Genomic DNA, 18,819 nt, shown 5'->3' with positions numbered 1-18,819 from the left:
CATCCTCTGGGCTGCGGTGGACCGGCCTGTGCCCCGGGTGGCGGTGAGAGACCGTAGATGGGAGCAAAGGCCTCCCCCCCCCACCCCAACGCCCGACACTGGTTTCTATCCCCCAGGAACCAGCACATTGTGTTGTGAAAGCTGAGCAGTGTAGCAGAATCAGGAGACAGAACTGATGGCTGTCCACCTGACAACACGATGACTCTGGTGGGGCCTCCTCAAAGGACCTCAGACCCCAGAGCACTCTACTGGGGACCACAGAGGGCCCCAGACCAGGAACTCCCTGGCCGCACACGGGTGAGAGTGACTCTAGATCAGTCATGAAAAATTTCCCCAACCCCACTTCTGATGACACCTCTTGGGCTCCTGGGGAGCCTGCCATTGGTTAGCAATCATGCCGGTTGTTAGTTGCAGAACCACGGGGCTTCCTGCTGCTCTGGGTGCCCCCTGGCACGGAGCCTGGCCCAGCCTTGCAGAAGTTAGGACCCAAAGCTTCTCACTCTCACTCAGATCGGTGCTCTTCCCACCAAAGTGTACAACACTAGAGTTTAGGAGTAATCCCAGCAATCCCCCCCAGCCACCAGTGACCAAGAAGGAACAGAACAGAGCAGAATGGAAATGGCTCGAGGGGTCATAGGTCAGCCACCCACCTGCTCACTGGTACATACAGGACTGTTTGGGCTGCCCCGCTCCCTGTCTCCGGTGCCCGCCCCAGCCTCCCTCATAGCCCCACCCTCCTTCTCCCCCTTCAGCCTGGAGCTGCTCTCTACTCTGCCCAGTCCTTTTTTTTTTTTTTAGAGAGAGAGATTGAGAGAGTGTGTGAGAGGGGGAGGGGGCAGAGGCAAAGGGGAGAGACAGAGTCCCAAGCAGGCTCCACGCTCAGTGTGGAGCCCGACGCACAACCCTGTGTGGTCCCACAACCCTGGGACCATGACCTGAGCCAAAATCGAGAGTCAGACGCTCAACCGACTGAGCCATCCAGGTGCCCCTACTCTGTTCTGTCTTTAAGTCTCTCAGGAAGACTTGCTACTCTTCTTTATACTTGACAGCACGTGGCTGTCCTTACATCTCCTAGTCATTCTATTACCCGTCTTGTCTTTATTCTGAATCACCGAGTGAAAAACCTTTGTCCCCGAATGTGAAGAAAGCAATTTCCAAGAGCACTTTTTCTCAGCCCTCTCAGCAGACAGTTAGAGTCTGTCCCTATCACACAAAGAAAGGAAGAGGAAAAGGAGAAAGGAGCAGAGGATGGGGTGGTAGAGAAAAAAAAGGCACAGTGGGGGTGGAGGAGAGAGAAGTAGGCCGACCCCTGCCTGCTACAAAAACCCATGCTGTGGTTTTCAAAGACCATATATACCAGCCGTGAAGGTGTGAGCAGTGACGGAAGTGGGAGACGCCCGGGGAGCAAGTCAGGGGCTGAGGCTCCATCAAAGTGCCTTCACCAGAGCCCCTGGCCTACGAGCAAGAAAGAAGGACGTCAGTCCGGAGGTAATAAGGCCCGCTGGGGACCCGGGGTCCAGGAGCAGGGTGGGACAGTTGACAGAACTGCTCACGTAAGGACAGGCTCCCGGTGAGGTCCCTGAGAAACCCTGATTTTTGAAATGTCCTTTACCCTCGGGAGCCTGGGAAACAGAAGTGTTACTCGGTGCCAGCTGGGCCACCATGCTCGCCCTTCCCCTGCAGGTTTTCAGGGGTACGGGCCCCATTCTGGCACCTCAAGTGAGAAAGAACCGTACTGTGTGTTCATGGCAGGGAAATCTGGGCGAGCTCCTTGAAGCAACTGTACGTGAGGGAGCCTCTCCTGTGGTCCTGGAGCCTCTAGGCCACTGTCTTTTGTTCAGTGCTCACAGGTGATGAGTGACAAAGGGTGGTTCCCACCAAGAAAAAGGAGGTGGTTACTAGAGGAAGTTACCAAGTTTTGGATCAACTCTCCTCCGAATCCCTCAAAGCCTGGCCTAGGACAAGGGCTCCTTGGTCCTGTAAGGCACCCCGGAGGGAACTTCACACTGCAGATGTTTGCTCTGGGGGTAACACCAACAGGAGGGGGCTTCGGGCCAACTGGCATGTTTTGGAGAGTCAACTTGGGAATTTCAGGGTGAAAATAATGGTTTAGAAACAGTTTCCCTTCAGGCTCCTGGGTGGCTCAGTCGGTGAGCATCAAACTCTTGATTTCTGCTCAGGTCATGATCCCAGGGCCGTGGGCTCAAGTTGAGTCTGGGTCCATGCTGAGTATGGAGCCTGCTGAAGATTTTCTCTCTCTCTCTCTCTCTCTCTCTCTCTCTCTCTCTCTCTCTCTCTCCTTCTGACCCTCTCCCCTGCTTGAGCTCTCTCTCTCTCTCTCTCTCTCTCTCTCAAATTAAATAAATAAATATTTTTCCTCCAAGTTCCAGAGTTATGCACTTTAGTGGAAGACATTTCACTTCGAAATCAGGAGAGCTGGTTGCCTCAGTTTCCCTAACGGCAAAACGAGGAGCCTGTTCTACAGGAATTCTTAACTGGGGGGTCCATTCATGGGATTCCTGAATCTGGGAGAAACATTATTTATTTCCACCAGTCTCTAGCTGAAAGTTAGCCTTTGCTTCGATTATGAATGTCGGCAACGAGCCTCGACAGAATTTGCCATCAACAGAAATCAGAAATATTTTCACATCTCATTACAATTGTCACGGATTTCTCAAAATGTTGCCTACGCTCATCACTACTATGAAGTTATGATGGTTACTGATGGTTACCGGCTAGGTGTGCCCAGGAGGTTAAGAGCCACAAGCCTGAGAAAGCAGGCAACTGCTCCAGGGCCTCCTAATATGCTAACCTCAGTGTATTTACTAATCTGTTTCTAGTTTAAGGAAGTCGGGGTTGAGGCGGATGAAATCCCATCTCTGGGTCTGGGGGCATCATTTTCAGCTTCGTGGGAAAGTTGCAAACAAGTATTTGTGAGGCTGATTGCTAACCTTCCAGCCCCTCTGAGAGGTCAGATCTGGGCTTTAGCAGCAAAGAGAAGAGCCTCTTCCTTACCGTCGTGTCCCCACCAGCGACAGTCCCCACGCCCCAGAAAACCTCGGGCACAGATTCATGTATCATTTAATTATCGCAACATTTCGCAGAAGGGAGTTTTAAACACAAGAGGAATGAGCGGCTGGGCAAGGTTAGTAACGCGCCGGAGGCCACAGGAAGCTTGGATTGGAATCTGGGACTTCACGTGCCCCACCTTACAAGGTCGGGGGCCAGGAGGGTGCTTACCTCCGGAGGCGCATCCTCCGCATCCACAGGCCCTAGGCAGCCAGCATAGTTCAGGGGGCCCAGGGAAGGCTGAAAGTTGAGGATGCCATCCCCACCTGTCACCCTTGCCGCTTCCGGGGCTCGCCCAGAGAGTCCCATTTCCCTGTCCACCATCTCTTCCCGCTGTGGAGGGCCAGTTGCTGCTCTAGCACAGGCTGCGCCCCCAGGACCCACCGGACGCGACCTTGCACCCCCTACACCTCCACCAGTAGTTCAGGGTTTCCGCGGGTGGCAGCACGCCCTGCCCCGCGCCCCGGCGGCTCACGGGCCTTCCCGGTTCCATCTGGAAAGCAGCGCCCTCTAGCGGTCAGAGTGCAGAAGCGGCTGTGCCTACCCCGCCGGGCCCTGTCCGCGTCACGCCGGGGTGCCCCCACTCCGGGCACCAAGGTCACCTACCCCAAGAGCATCCTTTCCCCCGTGGCCCCCACCCGTCCCGGCCCTCTTGAACCGCCCACGATAGACTTACACTCTCTGCTCCAGCTCGGCCCTAGGCACCGCGAGGCCCAGCCACAGGGAAAGGCCTGTCGCCTGCCAGCCGGCCCGCCAGTCTGCAGCTCTCTTCTTGGAAGCAGTCCCTACCCCGCCCCCTCCCATCCCACTGCACCAGTCCCTCAGGAAACACGCCTAGAGAAGGAACATGACCTTCTCAACATATCACAGCTAATGCAGAGCCCGGATTGGAGGCCAAATCTCCCCAGCCCTCACCACCGGCTCCCCAAAGTCAGCAACCATCTATCAAGGCCTAACTGCACTCCCTTCTTGCAGCCTTTCCAGACCCCTCGTTCAGAATTTCTCTTTTCCTATTCCTTGATATACTTTATGACCTTATTATTGTCATCAAAGCCCTCCTTGGATTGCAGCTGTTCCTGAATGGCTAGATAGCTGTGAGAAGAGGAACAAAGGACCTGAGAAAGACTCACATACCTTGGGAATTAGAATCCTAGCTCCTTTACTTAGAAGCCGTGATTTTAAGCTACTCACAGTGCCTCTCTAAGCTTCCATATGCTTAGTAAAAGTGACAGATTTTTAAATAACCATAATAGCTGTGTTTTAGAAGAACTGAACACAATTGTGTATCTGGATGTTGCATGGGACACTGTAAATTGCCCCCAATATGAGGAAGCATAAAAATAATCATAGCTAACATTTACTGAGCCCTTACTCTATGCCAGCCACTATACTGGCATTATACCAGGTAACTAGTTTACGTGGTTGCCTCCTTTAACCCCAACAACAGCCCTGGGAAGAGAATATTAGCACCATTTTATAGCTCAGTAAGCTGTTTTTCAGAGAGGTTAAGAAACTTGCCTAACATCACACAGCTAGCTAGTAAGTGTCAAAGCCAGATTATAGACCTGTCCTTCTGACTAAAGGCTGCATAGAACCACTAGGACAGTCTGCCTCAGTTTTAATGATCTCTCTGTGCTCTATGGTGCCTGACACATCAGAGGTGTTCAGTGTTTGTCAAATATACCCATTTATTTATTAAGGGCTGAGCACAGTTCCTGTCCCAGGAGCCTAAGAAACTTGCCTGTCACACAACTAGTAAGTTTTGGATCCGGTCTTAGACACAAGCAGTCTGGCCCCAGAGCCCATGCATTTTTTTTTTTAATGTTTATTTATTTTTGAGAGAGAAAGAGACAGAGCGTGAGTGGGGTGGGAGGTGGGGGGCAGAGAGAGACACACACAGAATCCAAAACAGGCTCCAGGCTTTGAGCTGTTAGCACAGAGCCTGATGCGGGGCTTGAACCCACAAACTGTGAGATCATGACCTGAGCTGAAGTCGGACGCCTAACTGACTGAGCCACCTAGATGCCTCCAGAGTCTATGCTTTTAACTACAAACCTAGGCTAAATGAGTAATTGCAATCCTTCTTTATCTTCCTTTTCAAATTAGACTTTACTTTGTAGCTAGACACAAAAGCATGTCACTAAATGTTTCAATGTTTTGCTTCAAGAGTCAGCCAGACATTCTGATGAAGACATGGAACAGCATGAAAGTATAACAACACAGGAGAGGGAACAAGAGGTCAGGGCTAGGGCAGCAGCACTGGGGGCCAGACCACTGGGATTTTATTAGGATCGTGGCACATTAATAGAGAAGTATAGAGAAAATCAACAATTGTCTTTATTTAGATTTTCTTTTGCTAACAGCACTTCACAGTTTTTATCCTATAGATCCTAATACAATCTTGCTACATTTTAAATTCTTGGGAATTTTATGGGATTTTTGTTGTTGTTGCTATGAGTGGCATTTCTACTTCTACCATATTTTCTGACTAACAGTTGTATCCAGGAAATATTTATAATTTTATGTATTTATTTTGTGAGTATCTGATTAAATTTTATTTATGTTATATGTTTATCTTATTATTTTATGTAAATTATAAATACATAATACTCTATACTATGGATATGCCATAATTTATTCAACCATTCTCTGACTGATGGGTGTTTACCTTTTTTCTAGTTTTTTGGCATTGTAAATACTGTTGCAGCAAATATCCTTAAACATATATTCCATCACGCTCATGTTTTTATTTCTATAAGCAGAGCCAAAAGTACAGGGTATATTTTCACCCAGGGTGAACTATTGTACGTATTTCCTAAGACTCTCAGTAGAATCAGATTTATTTTTTTTTTAATGGTTATCTATTTTTGAGAGAGAGCGAGAGAGCATGTGCGTGCACATGAGTGGGGGAGGGGCAGAGAGAGAAGGGGGATAGAGGATCCAAAGTGGGCTCTGCGCTGATAGCAGAGAGCCCAATGCGGGGCTCAAACTCACGAACCACAAGCTCACGACCTGAGCCAGAGTCGGACGTTCAATGGACTGAGCCACCCAGGCACCCTGAATTGGATTTATTGATCATTTTCATTTGTACTCATCTGTTGGGTGGTAATTCTGAAATTCTGGACTCTGAACTTTTAAAACTTTGCACTTCCCTACTATTAAGACTGAACAACTTTTCATTACATTTCCTATTTTGTGAACTGCCTATTCAGATATTCCCTGAATATCTGTTGTTTCTAATATTCTTTCATTGTTTCTAATATTCTTAATTCTCTTGGGTTTTCCAAATGCAAGTTACATCAGGGGCGCCTGGGTGGCTCAGTCAGTCAAGTGTCTGACTTTGGCTCAAGTCATGATCTCCCAGTTTGTGGGTTTGAGTCCTGCATCGGGTTCTGTGCTGACATCTCGGAGCCTGGAGCCTGCTTCAGATTCTGTGTATCTCTCTCTGCCCCTCCCCTGCTCATACTCTGTCTCTCTCTCTCTCTCTCTCTCAAAAATAAATAAACATTAAAAAAAAAAGTTACATCAAGTGGAAATATTTTGCCTCAAGATTTCCAGTATTTATACCCTTAACTTTATTCTCTTGTCTAAATGCAATGACTAATGTTCCCAGAAAAATAGAAAATAATAAAGGTAATAGGAAGCACCTTTGCCTTTCTCCTAATCTTAATAGAAATGATCTTACATTTTACCATTAAATATGATTCTAAAATTTTATTTGAGATATATATTTCTCCATTATGTTGAATAATACTCAACTGTCACCATTTTCCTTAGAGTTTTCATGGGAATGAATATGAGATTTTATCAGAATATTGACTTTCTTCTTTGATTTATTAACATAGTAACTGATATTAATAGATTTCCTAATATTGAATCATCCAAGAATTTCTAAGATAAATCCCACTCCATTTGTCATGGTGTGTTACATTTTTAATATCCTGCTTGATTGGTTTGTTAACGTTTTATTTAGGATTTTACACGAATGTTCATATAAGTCAGATTGGTCTGCAGTCTTCTTTAGGCTTTAAGGTTTTGGTGTTAGTAACAAGAAATGAGATTTCCTTCTTTTTCTATGCTATCAGTTTGAACAACATCAAAATATCTCAAAGAATTTATTTATAAACTATCCAAAGTAGTGCTTTCTGGAAAGATAGTACCAAATAATTTTCTGTTTCTTCCATGGTCATTGGGCCCTTTAGGTTTCCTCTATTTTTTTGAGTCAATTTGGCCATTTGTATTTTCATAGAAAATTATTTATTTCAACAAGATTTTCTAACTCTTCAGCTTAAGGTAATACAAAAATATCCCTTTTCATTTTTAGTTTCAATTACATTTATGATTTTTTTCTTCTTTCTTACTCCTAATTTTCACTTTCCTCCATTTTCCCTTTATTCCATTAGTTTATTTTCATTTTATTTTATTGTGGTTTCCCCTTATAGGGCTATAAGCTGGAATTTAAAGGATGATTAAGAGTTTATCAGGCAGAGGGGCAGCTGGGTGACTCAGTTGAGCATCTGACTTTTGGTTTTGGCTCAGGTCACGAGCTCATGGTTTGTGAGATCAGGCTCTGCACTGACAGTGCAGAGCCTGCTTGGGATTCTCTCTCTTCCTCTCTGTCTCTCAAAATAAATAAATAAACTTTTTTTTTTAATTAAAAAAAAAAAAAAGAGGGGCATCTGGGTGGCTCAGTCATTTGGGCATCCAACTTCAGCTCAGGTCACGATCTCATGGTTCATGAGTTTGAGCTGACCAGAGCCTGGAGCCTGCTTCGGATTCTGTGTCTCCCTCTCTGCCCCTCCCCACTTGTACTCTTCTCTCAAAAATGAATAAATATTAAAAAAAAAAAAAAGAAATGAAAAAAAGAGTTTCTCAGGCAGAGACAGAAAGGAAGGCATCTCCGAAAGAGTAGACAAAATGCGCAGAAATCTGCAGGTTTGAAATTGCTTAGGGTATTCAGTGAATTGTATCTTGGGTCGGCTAGGATGGTGATTCAGGGGTGGGAGGAGGAAGCACCAGACTAGGAAGGAATCCCACCAGGGAGTATCATTCTACCTCTACCTCATCTTTGCAGCATGTCCTCAGGACCCAAATGCCTGATGGGAACACCTCATTGGCCCAACCCCAGCTTTCGGAGGGTAGGAAAAAAGTGTATCCGGTCCTTTGGGCTCCTGAAGAGAGCATCGGAGCTCTACTTTCTATGAGGACTCACAGGGAGGTACTGAGAGGAGAAAAGAGAGGGAGGGTGGTTCCACCAGAAGATACTACTGGGTAGCCAGAAGAATGATAAATATCAACTGTGTGGAGTCACTGAGATCTTTTAACTGGGGAGAATGCCACATTCAGATCTGTGTTGCTGAGGCTTGTTTTTCAATATTTTGAAGTAGACAGCCACCTCATTTTACAGGTGAGGGAACGGGCCAAGTGAGGACCTGAGACAAGCCTGAGAGCACAGAATCATCAAGAGTTGGGATCAGAGTGCCACCAAGTTTTCTAGGTTTAGGAAAATTTAAGAAACACTCTGAAGGAAAGAAATGCAAAGTATCTTTACCTAAAAAGAGGAGGTAAAGGTATCTGTGAAGATTAAAATGATTCAATGCATAGGGGGCACCTGGGTGGCTCAGTTAAGCGTCCTACTTCGGCTCAGGTCATGATGTCACGGACCCCTACAGTTATAGTGGCTTGTTCCTTGTCCTCAATTTCATTTCTGAAATTTTTCGCAATATACTGTTTTGGTTCAGTTTGGGTTTTTTTGACATGAGAATACTTTTTCTTAGCTAGGATGAGAGAATATAAACGGTAAAACAATAAAAATATTGGAAGAAAACTGTAAGTCCAGCCTGAGGGAAACTTCTTAATACAGGGAACACAGAGGACTTAAAAGAAAAGATAGATGCACTGTATTTAACTACACACACATGTGAATTTTCCTGATGGAAAGAAACATCATATCAGAAGATAAATAATGAATTGGGAGAAAATATTTGTTAAAACAAAAAAGTCAGGTTACTATCTCTAACAGAGAAAAAACTGATTTTTTAAAAAAGGTGATTTTGAAAAAAATGCAAAAAAAAAAAAATGAACAGGCAATTCATAGAAGAGGAAATACTATTGACCAATAAATGTATGAAGAGATCCTCCCCCTCACTAGATATGGAAATGCAAAATAAAACAACAGTGAGATCTAATTTTTTAGATCTCAAATTGATCCAATTCATCAAATTGGAAAAAATATGACAGTATCCAGTGCTGACAAGCACATTCTTGAACATCTGAATTTCAACCATATCTTTGGAGAGCAATCTGATAATATATAGCAGAAAAAAAATTTAAAAAAAATTTTTTTAATGTTTATTTTTTACAGAGAGAGAGAAAGAGAGCATGAGCAGGGGAGGGGCAGAGAGAGAGAGAGACACAGAATCCAAAGCAGGCTCCAGGCTCTGAGCTGTCAGCACAGAGCCTGACACAGGGCTCGAACTCACAGACCGTGAGATCATGACCTGAGCTGAAGTCGGACGCTCAACCGACTCAGCCACCCAGGCGTCCCAGCAGAAAAAAATTTTAACATTCATATTCGTTGACCCAGTAATCCAACTTAATTTAGAAAAAAATATTCTGACAATAGAGCCTTTGGTGTCTCCCTGTATAGGTGTCTTAACTCTTTTGTCCTCTCTCCTCTCCAGCATACCTCACTTGATAAATTGTCTCATTTCCCAGCCAGCTGGACCCTCATGCCCAAGCCTTCCTCCACCTGACTTAAGCCAACTTAAGCTAGTGCCTGGAACAGGGAGATGGTCTTGGAGCCCGGAAGGCCTTGTCTAGGAATCCCCATGTGCTTTCAGGAAATCGAGGCCAAGGACATCACTGGAGCCAACGTTTGCTTTGAGTTTCTGCAGCTGCTGACAACGTGCCGGACCCTGATGGCACCTGGCAGAGGCTGCTTGGTCCTGGCCATTCTGCTGGCAATGGTGGACATCCGACTTGGTGGTGAGGACAGCCCACCCCCAGATCCCCAGAGCAGAGACAGCCATCAGGGAAAATCCTGTACTCGTGAGAAGGGATGGATCCCAAGATTTTTTTCTCTGGTGGGGAAGAAAAGAACCCACTGCCTCTTGACACTAGTGAAAGGGCAAAAACAGTTTCATGTTCTTTTTTGTTAAAACGAATACTATTGCCCACCCCATCAGACATTCTGCCCCTGTGTGTTGCTATGTGTTGCTGAGAGCCTGGTAATCTGGACCTCAATCGAAGATTCTTTCAGCATCTTACACATTTCCAACTTTATGAATCCCGGGTTTGAGACTCAGATACTACAATATGTGTCAAGTATATAACCCATTTAACCCCCATGTACCTCAGTTTATAAAATGGGAACAACACGTGTCTAGGGCTATACCAAGGATTAGATGTATACAAAAGTACTTTTAGTAAAGGTCCTATGCAAGTTCCATTTGGAGAGTAGAAATAAAATAGAAGTCATTTCTGAATTAATGAATAACTGGGATTGCAGGTCTCCCTCAGATAGGGGTATAGGCTGTAGACTACTCGTCTAAGGGGTGGTATTTAATGTCTGTTAGCCTCCACGTCTGCTCAACATTTCTCTGTGAATGAATTAGTCGGCCATGTATACCTGGCCTCCGGGGCCTAATTCCTCCCCCTTCCCCTTCCAGGGTGCTTGCACATCCTCAGCTCATTTTCCCAGGATGGAAAGCAATTAAGCTTGATCTGTACTTTGCGGCATACAAAAGAAGAAGCTGAGGGTGCTATAGTGTTTTTGTGCAAGGACAGGTCTTCGGGCTGTTTCCCTGAGACCAGCCTGCGGCAACTGAGACTTCGACAGGATCCCAGGGAAGATGGCATCAGCGAAAGATCATCTCAGTTGGTGTTCACCATAAACCATGCCACACCATCAGACAGCGGGACCTACCAGTGTTGTGCCACAAGCCAGAGGCCAGATATGCGCCTTCAGGGCCACTTTTTCTCTGTTTTAGTCACAGGTAAGCTCTGATCTCCCAAATGCCACCAGATGAGATAGTAAGCAGGGTCGGCAGCTGGAGCCAGAAGTAGTTACTTCGGGTCCTGGGTAGGAGTCTCCTTGGGGGAAGAGTCCTTCCCATGACTCGGTCATTTCCCACCAGTCCCACCAGCAAATGCCACCTCTCCTCAAAGCATGGATACAAAAGTGGTCTCATTTTGTCTTTAATTTTAAAAATCTTACTGAGGTAAGCCATTCAATTTTTATTGACGCTGAGACTGAGTCACAAGAAGGTAAAGCAAATTGTTCAATTTGTCTCACTGACCAGTGCCAGTAGAAGCAGATAGAGGTCTGGAATTTAGGCTTCTTGGTTCTGATTCAGAGATCTCTCACAAATGTGGTTCTATTTCTAAATATAGGCACTGAGCCTTCAGGCTGTGATAGATATGGATTTTAGATAAAACGGATGGTTGTCTTAAGAACATTTAGTTTTAAGAAACAGAAACCCACTCAAGCTGCCATAGGTTAAAAGGAAAAAAATAATAAAACAGGAAGCATAGCTGGCATTTATGAGTTTTGTTGCTGGAATCAGAAACCAGAAATCCAACAGAACTTAAAAAGAGTTACGATCTCAATGTCTCTGGGGCAGCAAGGCCTCTCATCTCTGCATATTTCCTTCATTTTGTGCATACTCCCCTATTCTGTTACTACTTTGACAAAACCTAAATATGGTTACTCCAGCCTCAGCTTTATATATGACTTCCTCATATACCCCACAGCGCGTGACTCTGTGTTTCTATATTCCGAAAGGAGCAAGCCTTCAAAACTGAGAATTATGTTCTTTTTAAAATTTATTTATTTTGAGAGAGAGAAAGAGCAAACAGGGGAGGGGTAGAAAGAGAGGGAGAAAATCCCAAGCAGGCTCCATGCTGTTAGCACAGTCTGAGGCAGGGCTTGAACTCATGAACTCATGAACTCTGAGATCATGATCTGATCTGAAGTCGGACGCTTCACTGAGTGAGTCACCCAGTCACCCCGAGAATTATGTTCTAATTGGAATTGTATACCCAAACTACCAATCAAATGTGAGGAAAGAATAAAGACAGACATGCAATGACTGGAAAAGAAAAAAAAAAAGCCATCAATGTGATCTTGAGAAGCCACCAGAGGTCTGCTTCAAAAAAACAGGAAAGTAAATAGGTAGAGTGGATAAAATGGGATCCAGGAAAGTAAGGACTCTAATAGGGAAAAGAGATAAGGAAACCCTGGAATGGAAAAGGGCCAAAACAGGCAATTAGTCCAAAAGGAACAAGAGAAAGGGGACTCTGGAAGATGTATAGTAGGTAAAAATTGAATTGATAGGTCTTCTTTCTGAAGGCCTGTGATAGATTGGATGAAGGATTAAAGACACAGATATGGAAAATTTTGCCTGGTTAAAAAAAATTAAAGTCCTCATTATCTCCAGGGAAAACACTAAATTTTACAAAAGGAAGCCTAACCATGGCGCACAACTTGGCTCTGTAATAGGTAACATTTACAGAAACCAGATCATCTAAAAATTAATTTAACTAAAATGTGTAATATAATGATTTGTGAAAGATGCAGAAACGGGGAAGGAGGTAGAGGTTTAAGAGAAACATATCCTCATCTTCTTTAACAGAAAATCAATAACGTCTAAACTTTATTATCAAGAAGTGGCAATATAAGCACACTATTTCGGAATATGGTGAATGAAACAGCTCAGAGTTGACAGTGGTTGTCTCTAGGGAATAAGCATAGGAAGACTAAAGGACACTGTTATTATGCTCTATGAACTTTCAAGTACTATCTTATGTTTTAACTTTAAGAAAAATAGAAATAAATTACTTCCCTCCCAAATAAAAACCCAGCCTGGAACCTTTTAACAAATGCTTTCATCATCTCCTATGGTTAGCAGTTAACCCACATTTTCTACCGCAGTCTAGACTGATTTAGAGTTTCTTCCTTGCTTCCTGGTACCTTCCCCTCTGACCCTGCTTCCAGTCAGCCCTCCCATTCCTCCCCTTACCAAACTCCCAATCTCTATCAGCTTCTGTGACTCTGTACTTCCCAGGTTTCCTGTCTGTTCTCTCTTCATCTGTCACTGTTTCCTCCTCCCACCTCTCAAACGTGTGAATTCATTCCCTCACTCACTCCTCACCTCTTCGATCTTTGTGCTGTCTCTCCTAAGTTCTCATACCCTCCTGATTTTAACCTGCACCTCCCTGCAAACCGACCCACGAATCAATTTCTCCAGCTCTAAATTCTTTCCTAAGTTTCAATTTAATGTTTTCACTGACAACTGTCCCGCTTGCCATCTCCTCACATTCAACCTGAGACCCTAGTTCTGCCTGTGATTTACAGTTGAAATCTGGGTGCCTTTTTTCTCTTCCCCATCCAGTCAGTTACTAAATACTACTAGTTCTTTCCTACTTTCATTCCTTTCTTCCCAAAGGGGTTTTCCAAGTCTTCATCATCTCACACTGAAAATATTCCAAGTCTCCTGACAAGCCCCTTGAAATCCGAGTGTGTCTCGTTCATCTTTATTTCTCCTCCCACATCCTACCTCTGGACCTGGAACTGAGCCGTTACCTAATAGTCCATCAACTCTAAATACCATCTGTCTTCAATCCACATTGCTATCTGATCTCTTTCTAAAATGCTAATTTGTACATGCCACACCACTATTCACAGAATGTTAAGGGCTTTCCAGTGTCTACGGGACGATGTCTGAATCACTTTTGCCTGGTATTGGACGCTCTATACAATTTCATTCTACCATTTATGTGAATCCTGTTCCAGCTGACTTTACTAGTGGAAACTCCTCTGTTGTTCTTCTCATACTTGTCCTGTTGATTGTGCATCCCACAGGCACAGTGCTAAGCTTGCAGAACCGAATCGGAGCAGAAAAGCCCTTCTCCTTTATAAGCTGATCTATGTAGTCTATAACCTAGTCACGTTCTCCTAATACACCCTAAGCATTTCTACTTGTGATGGCTGTGAGATAAAATGCCTTTCTCATCCTCTCGGTATATTTAAGTATTAGTGTCAGCACATATGGGTGCTCACCAAATGCAGAGATGAGGTTCCTTTTGGAGGGTGAAACAAAGCTGGACAGGTAACATAGTGTCTGTAAACAATGTCTACCATTTACTGAGTGCTTACTGTGTGCCAGGCATTGCGCTGAATGATAGATCAATTCTTTCGATCTTCATGGCCTTTTTGAGGTTGGGCCTAATCTTGTCACGTGAAAAGTCAGGCTCAAAGCTAATCTGGGTAAGTTCATTCAGCTAGTAAACGGTAGATAAAAACCCAGATCTATTCCAAAGCCCAAGATTTTAACTTCTGCTAAACTGCTTGACACACTCCAGAAGATAGTTTTTAAATGAGATTTGGGGGCAACCAAGCCCAAGGTGACTAAGCTATGTTAGCTGTCTAACAAGACTCGGGCGCTTGGGTGGCTCAGTCGGTTAGGCGTCTGACTTTGGCTCAGGTCATGATCTCACGGTTCATGAGCCCGAGCCCCGTGTCAGGCTCTGTGCTGACAGCTAAGGGCCTGGAGCCTGCTTCGGATTCTGTGTCTCCCTCTCTCTCTCTCTGCCCCTCTTCAGCTTGCACTCTCTCTCTCAAAAATAAATAAATATTAAAACATTTTTTAAGAAAATAAGACAGATTTTAAAAGGTACAATCAAGGGCTGCCTGGGTGGCTCAGTTAAAAAACGTCTGACTCTTGATTTTGGCTCAGGTCATGATCTCAATGGTTTGTGAGTTGGAGCCCTGCATCAGGCTGTGCACTGACGGCACAGAGCCTGCTTGGGTTTCTCTCTCCCTCTCTCTGCCCCTCCCCTGCTCATGCTCTCTCTCTCAAATAAAACATGAAAAAAAAAAAAATAAATAAAGTTCCTTTAAGGTAGGCCTGTTTGTATCCCCAGTGTGACACACAGTAGATTCTGTATCAGTTCACTGCTGCTTAATTAAGTAAATCATCATCACTACCCATAAATGTTAAAAAATATTTATTTGGGGAATAAATTGTGCTGAGAGCTATCCTTGGAGATGAAACAAACAAACAAACAACGAAAAACAAAAACCAAAACAAAAAACAAAACGAACAAAAAAAAAAAACCCCAACCGTCCTGAGATGATGCAAAAGGAGGTATTAATGATTTCTGAAACCCTCACCTGATCCACTGATTCTCTTTTGAACCAGAGGCAGGGAACTACACAGTCAAAGGATTGAAGCAAAGAAGACACCCCGAGTTCACTCACAGTCAAGGCACTCCCAGTTCAGGCTTCCTGCAAAAGGTCTGGGTGATGCTGGCCACTAGCCTGCTGGCCCTTCAAGGTATGTACAGAAGAGCCTGAAGCACCTACAATGAGGGTGCTACACCTTTGACACCTAGAGTATCCTCCAGGAGGTGATGGGTGGAAAGGGAGACTAGAGTGGGAGACTGAAATGCTGCTCAAGCCCTGGCCGTCCACAGGAAACCATCGAACCAACACGAGAGCAAAACTGGTCCAAAGGGACTCAAGACTTCGTATTACCCAGAGGAAGATGGATGAAACACATTTTCCACTGGATAGGAGGTCAGACCTGTTAGGAAATAAAACTCGTAGGAGAGGCAAATAAATAAATACAGCTGCCTCTCCCCATTGGACCAACAGCAGGCTACAAGTAAAGGCAAGAGGTATTTACCTATTAGGTGAAAAACAAGGCAAGAGACAGACTGGGTCTGGAGGTGGGTTGTAGAAGTGCAGCTCCTTGGCAAAGGGTGATGGGCAGAGTATATAAACACTTGGAACTGAGTCCTCTGCAGATCACAAATTTCCCTATTAGGTAACAGAGACTGGAACTCATGATTTGCCATTACATTTTTGTATAATCAGCACTGATGCAGGATTTTGCCTGTCCTTGGCATTCCTAATTCCATTTTATTTAAGCTTTCCTCTAATCAATAACTACCACAGTTCGTGTGCCACCAGAATGTAAGCTCTATAAATGCATTTACCCCAACAAAGACAGTACCAGGCACATAGTAAGCTTTAATAAATTCGTTTTTTTAAAAGAAAACTCGTATGATGGGTTAGGTTTTACATATGGGGATTCTAACCTCATCTCATTGTTCTGGGCAAACATTCCCTGATCAAGAAACAGGCACAAAGAGATTGTTTCTCCAGTTCACGGGTATTAACACAGGACCTTCTCACTCTAAAACCGTATGCTCTCAGTAATTACCTACTATATGCTAAGCACCTTCTCTCTCTCCTTTACCACCCTCCCCATTCTGAGATTACCTCCTCCCATTTCCAGAAAGAGGACCACCTAGAACTCCCTACTCCAGTCCCTTAACTGCAAAATAGCAAAAGACCTTATCTGTGATCCTTGGCAAGGAGTTGCCAAATGGAAGCCTGTGACAGTTGTCAAGTGGAAACTGGTGAATATCAAGCAGTCTGACCCTTTAGACCGAATTCTTTACTGAATCTAAATTCCCTCCGATGGTCGGGCTACTCTGTCAGTAAAATAAATGTCATTTCTTCATAAATAAAAACTCTGAAAAGGAAATTGCAATCTATGACCGCTTACCACCTTTGACTTCCAAGTTATGCTAGAGCAAAGAATCTCTCTGCTTTCCCCTTTCCAATCGGGTGCTAAGAATGAACTTTTGATAGTTGGTGCCTTTTATCCTTCTCCCCCCAACTCAAGACCTAGCAGAACTACGGAAGAGGCACTGTTCAGGAGGCATCCTTTTGGACACGTTTTCTCAGGTCCAAAGAGATCACGCAGATCAAGTTACCATCTTACACATGATCGAAACAATGATGAGGGAGTTCCCTGGATCTCTGGGCCTCCCTCCGCTCATGAAACCACCTTCAGTGAGTGTCCCTCTCCTAACACTGTGCCAGCCTTTGGTGCTACACATGGAGAATCCACCTGCAACTTTTTGAGTGGCACTGATTTCTTTGATTGCCCTACTTTCCTGCAAAGAGACCTCAAAGGTTGGCGTCCTCCCCACTTCCACCAAAACCAGCCAGATTTGCTAGAGGACGCAACTGCAATGTTAGCAATAAGATACAACTCATATAACCCCTTCCTTCTTTCCTTTCCATTCCCTCCTGAGTCACAAGGACCAAATAATGAATTACATCGGGTATCTAAGTTGTGTGGCAGTAATACCAACTTTCTTTTTTCTTCCTACAGCTTTGTAAGCCTGTGCCAGAAACTTAAAAAAAAAAAAGTTACGGCAAGATTAGCCTGACTCTGTAGCTTGCTGCCTTTCACATTGCCACATACAGAGAAGAAGACAGCACAGGGAAAGAGATGCTAAATACGCCAAGAATCTGGGGAATAGAAGGTGGGTCAAATGAGCGTATTCCTTGACCTGCTCTCCTCACCACCAGATCAAAGCTTTCTTCCCACCCTGTCACCAGTTAAAAGAACAGCTGTTACAAAAGTGGACGATGTACAGTTCTCACTCAAATATTGGGTAAGTATGTGTGGTTTTGTGCCCAAGAAAAACGTTTTCCTTCCCCCTCCTCCAACACAGTAAACAAGGAAGCCAAACAAAATGAGAACACCAACTTTTTTGGAAGAGATTTTTATTTGACACTAGAAAGAAGAGAGAAGAAACAGGCAAAGATAGGTAGGAGAAGAAAGCCAGAGCCAGTGACTGACTCAGCACGAAAGCAAGGAAATGAAGAGACCCTGGCATTGGGCAGAAACCCCCCCCCCCCCACCCCACCCAGCGCAGCTGAAGGAAGAAACAGCGGTGTGCCAAGCCGCAACACGGAGCATAAGTGCCCAGCTTCAACCATGTTTTTGTCCATCTCTTTGGTCACATCTCTTTCCTTTTAAATAAATGCCCAAAGCAATATTTGCAGCCTTCTCTTTTCTCCTAAAGTCACAAATCCTCTTGTCTTTCTCTCTGGACAGATGACCTCTTGTCCTAGTTAAGCAAGGAGTGAGAGAAGGAGTTGGGGGGACGGCAGGATATTCCTGACAGGAGAAACTTTGTGAATAAACAGATAGGAACACAGACAATTTAACTGGAGCTAAATGGGAAGCCATCAAAAGCAAACAGACACCTTACCTGTGATCCTTGGCCAGGACCTGCCAAATGTGGGAGCTACGGTTTGTGGGAAGAGGGAGAGAAAAGGCTGAAAAAGATGGGTTAGACCCTTATTAGTGATGGCTTGACCCTCGAACTAAGTAAGGATTTTGGATTTTGTGCCTTATGGAGGTAAAAAGAGTAGGCATGGAGTCAAAACATCTGGATTCAAACTCTGGCTTTGCAATGTACCAGCTCTGGGTCCTTGGGCCAATGAAATTTTGATATGCTATTTGTTTACTTATCTGTAAATGGGATCTTGCCTACGCTATCTTCCGTTTCCACAGGATCGCTCTGAGGTTCAAATGAGATTCTGGATTTTAAACCTAAAGCCATTTGAATATGGACTCCAAAGTCTCCAAAGCTTTCTCCATTATATTATGTTCACTTTAATCTTTCTCTACCGGTTTTATGTATGTTCTGTGTTTCTAAATTTTAAGCTCACATGGATGACATCTTTTGCTTTTTACTATTCAAAGAATCTTCTGAAATCTGTCAATATTACACAATCACTGGAAATTTCACAAAGAAGCTATGGAAAAAGTTTCACCCGTTTTGCTATACTAATATAGGTCACACATAAATATCTGTAAAAGGATACATGCTTGCTGCAAAAGCTTGTCAAGACATTCAAGAACATTAGACTATTAG

At 44.3% G+C, this 18,819-nt stretch overlaps 1 protein-coding gene across 3 annotated transcripts; it reads left to right on the top strand.

Annotated features, from left to right (window-relative positions):
• The first annotated feature begins 496 nt into the window (after positions 1–496).
• On the top strand, positions 497–17,934 carry CD160 (CD160 molecule). Of its 3 annotated transcripts, none has more exons than XM_019436515.2 (5): positions 497–660; positions 9,912–10,056; positions 10,740–11,066; positions 15,273–15,407; positions 17,262–17,934. In XM_019436515.2, the coding sequence occupies exons 1-5, from the start codon at positions 613–615 to the stop codon at positions 17,267–17,269; spliced, it is 663 nt and encodes a 220-aa protein (XP_019292060.1). In that variant the 5' UTR covers positions 497–612; the 3' UTR covers positions 17,270–17,934. The 3 variants fall into 3 exon arrangements, with proteins under 3 accessions (XP_019292060.1, XP_053746377.1, XP_019292061.1); XM_053890402.1 differs by lacking the exon at positions 497–660 and adding an exon at positions 988–1,488 and having other exon boundaries at positions 9,787–10,056; XM_019436516.2 differs by lacking the exon at positions 497–660 and adding an exon at positions 993–1,488.
• The last annotated feature ends 885 nt before the right edge of the window (positions 17,935–18,819 follow it).

This window comes from Panthera pardus, unplaced genomic scaffold (assembly GCF_024362965.1).
Source record: "Panthera pardus isolate Hobbes unplaced genomic scaffold, ASM2436296v1 HiC_scaffold_11, whole genome shotgun sequence".
Taxonomy (NCBI): Eukaryota; Metazoa; Chordata; class Mammalia; order Carnivora; family Felidae; genus Panthera; species Panthera pardus.
This window is presented reverse-complemented; position numbering and strand designations above follow the sequence as displayed.